The 5,706-nt window shown below is 35.3% G+C and overlaps 1 protein-coding gene across 1 annotated transcript; it reads right to left on the bottom strand.

Annotated features, from left to right (window-relative positions):
- Positions 1 to 875: 875 nt before the first annotated feature.
- Positions 876 to 5,233, bottom strand: LOC123689153. The gene is made up of 3 exons (XM_045628079.1): positions 5,071 to 5,233; positions 4,471 to 4,618; positions 876 to 3,005 (listed from the first exon to the last, which is right to left on the bottom strand). The coding sequence occupies exon 3, from the start codon at positions 2,735 to 2,737 to the stop codon at positions 1,913 to 1,915; it is 825 nt and encodes a 274-aa protein (XP_045484035.1). The 5' UTR covers positions 2,738 to 3,005; positions 4,471 to 4,618; positions 5,071 to 5,233; the 3' UTR covers positions 876 to 1,912.
- Between the last annotated feature and the right edge of the window lie 473 nt (positions 5,234 to 5,706).

Genomic DNA, 5,706 nt, shown 5'->3' with positions numbered 1-5,706 from the left:
TTTAGTCACGAACGTATTCTCGCCAGCGTTATGGGTGAAACGATCACTCGGAAAAAACTAAGGTAAAACTGAATCCATAACCTCTGATTTGTATTTAGTAAATTATAACCATTTTATTACTAAATTTGAACTATATAGTTTTTTCTTTATATGTTTATACACCAAAGATCAAATGTCAAAGTATTAATTTCAATTAAACCTATTAATAGGGCACTATTGAAATTTAAAAAAAAAACTCAGTTTCCAAAAGGCAGTTTAATACGGAGAAGGATGCGCTAGAAGTTCTGTGCATACTGTTTTAATGGTTTTTACAATATTTTGTATACTTACATGTATTTGATAATTATATGTGAAGACAACAACAAAAAATATTATACTAAACATAAAGTAGGCGCATGGTGTTGTAAAAAACAATCTAGCAAATAATTGAACAATCAAACTAGCTTACCTGTAAGCGCCGTTCGATTGAGATTATTCCTGTTGGTGTCTCGTCCGAAGATGATGAACTGTTTACTAATGTAGTATATTTCTCAGTTACCTGAGGGCGTCACATAAGTTTAAATCTTAATCTAAAATTTTTTTTTTTTTTTTTAATACGAACGCTCCCAATCATAGCTTAGTGATCTGTGGTCTATGATCTTCATTTAGTTATCAGCCCAACTATTATCTGATTGTTACAACCACCTGGGTGTTGCTATCCATCAGCAACGAACTACGGGTGGGTGGGACTCATCATCTTCGGACGAGACACCAACAGGAATAATCTCAATCGAACGGCGCTTACAGGTAAGCTAGTTTGATTGTTCAATTATACCTGTTGTTGTCTCGTCCTCGATGATGAACTGTTTACTAATGTAGATGTTCAAAGACTGTTGTAAAATCAGATGATTTATTAGTTAGGTTAATCAATACTAACTAATAACAATTACTTAAACGTAAAAATTATAAATTAAGAAAATACAGCTTCTGCAAAACTTACATTCCTTATAGGACGGTTATAGAACCTAGCAAAACAAGTAGAACTATCTGTCCAACCAGCCGTTCTCCTGATCTCGTCAATGGAAACGCCTCTCTTTAGAGCTGTCGATGTTGACGCGTGTCGCGTGCTGTGAGCAGAGAAGGTATTCATATCTATACCACTTTCTTTTAGCACGGTCTTAGTCCAACGGCTGATTGTACTGACAGTCACAGGATTATAAGGTTTTCTATAAGACACAAAAAGATTCTTACTATCTTTTCTAATATTTTTAGTCATATTCAAATAATCAATTACAGCACAAGCAGGGCAAACAAATGGCCTGTCACAAAAGAAAGGTAATCTTATGAAAGGTTGTAACCTATTTGGTGCTGAGGTCTTAACTAATTTGGTTACTTGAATATAAACAGCATTAGACTCTATCTTAATTAAGTCTCTATCAATGGTACAAATGGTCTGGGCCCTATGACCCGTTGCTAAAAACTAAAAGAGTAACAGTCTTTTTTGAACACATTTCTAAGTTATGACATGATGCATATACATTTTCTATCTAATTTAACACTTCTGATACATTCCATGTATAATCATATTTAGGAGCACATGGTCTTAATCTAAAGAATCCTTTAAATAATCTTTTAAGGTTAAGAATGAAGCGATATTGTCCATTTGGTTTCTTTACTAAGAAAATTGGTGAACAAAATTGAATTTCTGTTTGATTGCAGACTTCAATAGCCTGAATGCTAAGTAAGTCCTTAACTTCCTTTCTGATTAGAATCATTTCAGCCTGAGTAAAACTATTGTTAAGAGGGATTATATTTTGGACTGGATTTCTGAAAAAATCAAGTGAGTATCCCGATACCCAAGTTAAGATAATTGGATCATCTGTGATAGATTGTCATATATCTTGAAAAAAGGGTAATCAGCCCACCTGGTAATTTATTTGCGTCCTGGGTGATTGTTGTAAGTGGGGTAGCGCCTCTGAAGTGGTCCTGGCTTCTTTACTTGTGGAGTCTGGGTCATCTTCTTCCCCCCTCTTACATGAAATTGGTTCTCCTTGTTTCTGGGTTTGTGTTGAGGAGGGGCCCGCGAGTTTAAAGCCTTCTGGTTTTTCATGCATGGTCGAGGTGATTGGTTCGTTCTTGTCAAGTCCTGAGCAGATTTCTGTACAGCCTTTGTAGTCTTTATTCTTTCTGTCAGACCATTGCCAAAAAGCAATTCATCTGGGCTCGCCTGTAGTGAGTCTTTCATTTGTTTGTTCACCACACCCTGGATCAACCCTCTTCTGCCTATTGTTTCAGTATAAATGACATCACATAATATCCTTGCAGCATCATTTATATTCTTAATACCTTCCACCTTGTCTCCTTTTGTTAAAAAACAGTGTAATCCTAACCCAATAGCTGCTAATGCTGCAGAAATATTCTTTTGGCGCAATTCAATAATAACATCCCTTTTCTTCACTGGGTCTGTTAGGGCATGTAGCAACTCTGGGTTAAGTTTTGGTGGTACCATAGCTGGCACATTGCTAAAAGCGACATAATTCTTAAGAAGCGATGCTTTGTCTTCTTTCTTTAGTCCTTTAGTGAGGACAGGTGTCCACCTCTGAGCTATCTCAGTATGGATGGTAGGCCCAACAGCTAATTCCTCTTCCACGGTCCCCATAGCCCCCAAAATCTCCACATCAATCTCATTCGATTCACCACATTCATCTGCAGGCATAGATTTGTCTGGAGAAATTGTTGGTGCATCTTCAGCATCCATGACAGTTGGATGGTCATCTTGAACCAGGTCATTTTGTCAAATAAGTTATAATCTCAGGAATATTAGCCTTTATTGTACTTATCTGGTTTGTATGACAGTATGTAACCCAATCTTTGATATAAGGCGAGTATTGTTTGAGTGTGTTTTCTGATATTGAGCAAATCATAACAATAACTGATTCCTTACTTAATCCTAATGCTTAAAAAAAACTGCACCGGAGAGCAGTCCTGCCATCAATGTTAGGCTCCCATGTAGTGGGTGGATTGTCCTGGAATTACAGAGTAAGTAGTCTTTGGTGAGGTTTGATTAACAATGGTTTCTTTACCAAGAGCTTTTGAAATTGAGGGTACCATGGCTGGGTAGGCCAGTCAGGTACAACCATAATACCTATGCCTCTATCAACTATCACTTTTTCGATACATTTTGAAATCATAGAAAAAGGGGGGAAAGCATAGAAGAACATATTTGACCAACTGAAAGTAAAGGCATCGACTTTGAAAGCATCAGGATCAGGGTGCCATGAAACATACTTCTCACATTTTGCGTTTGTTCGTGAGGCAAACAGGTCTATGTCCGGACTACCAAAATTATTAACAATTGTCATAAAATAACTACTGCCAAGCTCCCACTCCATAAGACCTATATCTTTTCGTGACTGAAAATCTGCAACCACATTATCCTTAGTATTGATGTAAAAAGCAAAAATCCAAATATTATGTGTCTCACACCACTGCCATATTGATTTTGCAACAGAATGTAAATGAGGGTGTTGAATGCCACCTAAACGATTTATATAAGAAATGGCAGTGGTGTTATCGATTCTTAACAATATCTCACAATCATAATAGGTTTTTGCAAAGCTTTTTTAATCCCAAAAAGGCAGCATGAAGTTCTAATGTGTTGATGTGAAGTTTGGCTTCTTCTACCGTCCATGGCCCACTAGCCGTTTCAGTACCACACCTTGCACCCCACCCTTTTAGGGAAGCATCGGTTTCTATTTCAAAGATAAAATTATTTCTCCTTATGGGACTTGTAGCAAATTTTAGATTTGTAAGCCAACAGTTTATGTCCTCCTGACAACTATTTGATAAGGATATGATAGATTCAAAATTATTGTTATTTGATAACAATGATAAATATTTTAGTCTTTCTACTGCTGTCTAGTCTTCAACTGTTTTGTGTACAGCATGCCATATTTAATAGCAGGACATACCGAGACTAAAGTGCCTAGTACTTGAGCTAGATATCTGATTGAGAACTTGCCTTCAAGCTTTGATAGCAAGTCTAAGCATAAGTGTCTTTTCTCTTGATCTATAGATATGTTCACACTCTTAGTATTAAAGATAAAACCCAAAAATTTGCACTCCTGTTTAGGTATAATACTGCATTTTTTGTAATTTATTAGAAAACCTAGTCTCTCAATTAAGTTGAGTACATAATTAGCTTGGTCCTGACATTCTAAATATGAGTTAGCAATGATACAGGTATCATCGAGATACTGTACTAGTCTTATACCTCTTTTTCTGAGAAAAACTAAGTATTGGTTTGAAAATTTTGGTGAACAGATAAGGCGCTGTACAAAGACCAAAAGGTAGAACTTTAAATTGGTATAATTTACCCTCAAAGAAAAAACGAAGGTATTTTCTTGAGCAGTTATGTATGTTAACCATATAATATGCGTTTTTTAATTCAATTGATGATATGAAGTCATCTTTTTGTATTAATTTACATACTGTACGATAATCTGGTGAATGTCTTCTTATTTGAAGTGACAAACAAAACTTTGAGACCGGCTTCGTACACTTGTTGGAGATATACATGTACTTGGGGGGCCTACACTTGTAGACCGACTTCTTGACCGTGACTGTTTTCTTGAGGATCCTGTGTAAATAAAACAATATAGATTTATTGTTGAAAAATTCAATGTTTTCCAGTAAGTATTGTTCGATACTCATAATAGTATAGCAACAATAATTGTACATAGCTTGTACATTGGTATTAGCTTTAAGTTGTTCGATACTCTAGCAGTATAGCAACAACGTACCAACCAATTTTTTGTACATCTTTGGTTGTTCGATACTCAGTCAAGACTAGTATAGCAGCAACCGATACACAAGAATGCATTTAATGCTATAAATTAGGTAAGCGAAAATATGGCTGCCGCCATGTTGCTTTGGTTTCGTAAGTACGTTTTAAAACAATGAAATAATAACTTGCCCGATACTCAATAAGTATAGCAACAACTATTACACTCATTATTTTACGTATTTGTTTATCTACAGGAGTAGAAATAGGCCTAAAAGAATATATCTAGGGCCACGCCCCTGACTAACCTTTCGAAGTTTTGTCCTCTAATTTATCAATTTTCCTTCTTAGCTTTCGTAACTGTCTTTCCAAATCATCTTTTCTTTTACGTTTTCCCATGATTAAAACACTAAACTGTAAGTAAAAATCACTAAATTCGTTAATTTTCCAGGAGCGATAGTGACGCCTCAAGTGACATAAAAAACGAATGAAGATCATAGACCACAGATCACTAAGCTATGATTGGGAGCGTTCGTATTAAAAAAAAAAAAAAAAAAAAATTTTTAGATTAAGATTTAAACTTATGTGACGCCCTCAGGTAACTGAGAAATATACTACATTAGTAAACAGTTCATCATCGAGGACGAGACAACAACAGGTATAATTAAATTATAATGTATGATGCTCACAAATATTGCAACTATAGATTTTACAAACCTAATAAAAAAAATTAACATGAAGTCAAACATCAAAAATAATAGCAAATATAAACGAGATGAGAACATGCACTCCGTTATTGCTCCATCATCACCACATGGTGGTGAAAACTATGAACCACGTGAAAACTATTGATATTTTATTAATTTGATTTACTCCTAATTAGTAAAGAAATAAAACTGTTTTAGCCAATCTTTGGGTGTTTTACGTTATCCTTAAAACTTAGT

This window comes from Pieris rapae, chromosome 4 (genome assembly GCF_905147795.1).
Source record: "Pieris rapae chromosome 4, ilPieRapa1.1, whole genome shotgun sequence".
Lineage (NCBI taxonomy): Eukaryota > Metazoa > Arthropoda > Insecta > Lepidoptera > Pieridae > Pieris > Pieris rapae.
The sequence above is the reverse complement of the archived record's forward strand: the minus strand, read 5'-3'. Positions and strand labels throughout refer to the sequence as shown.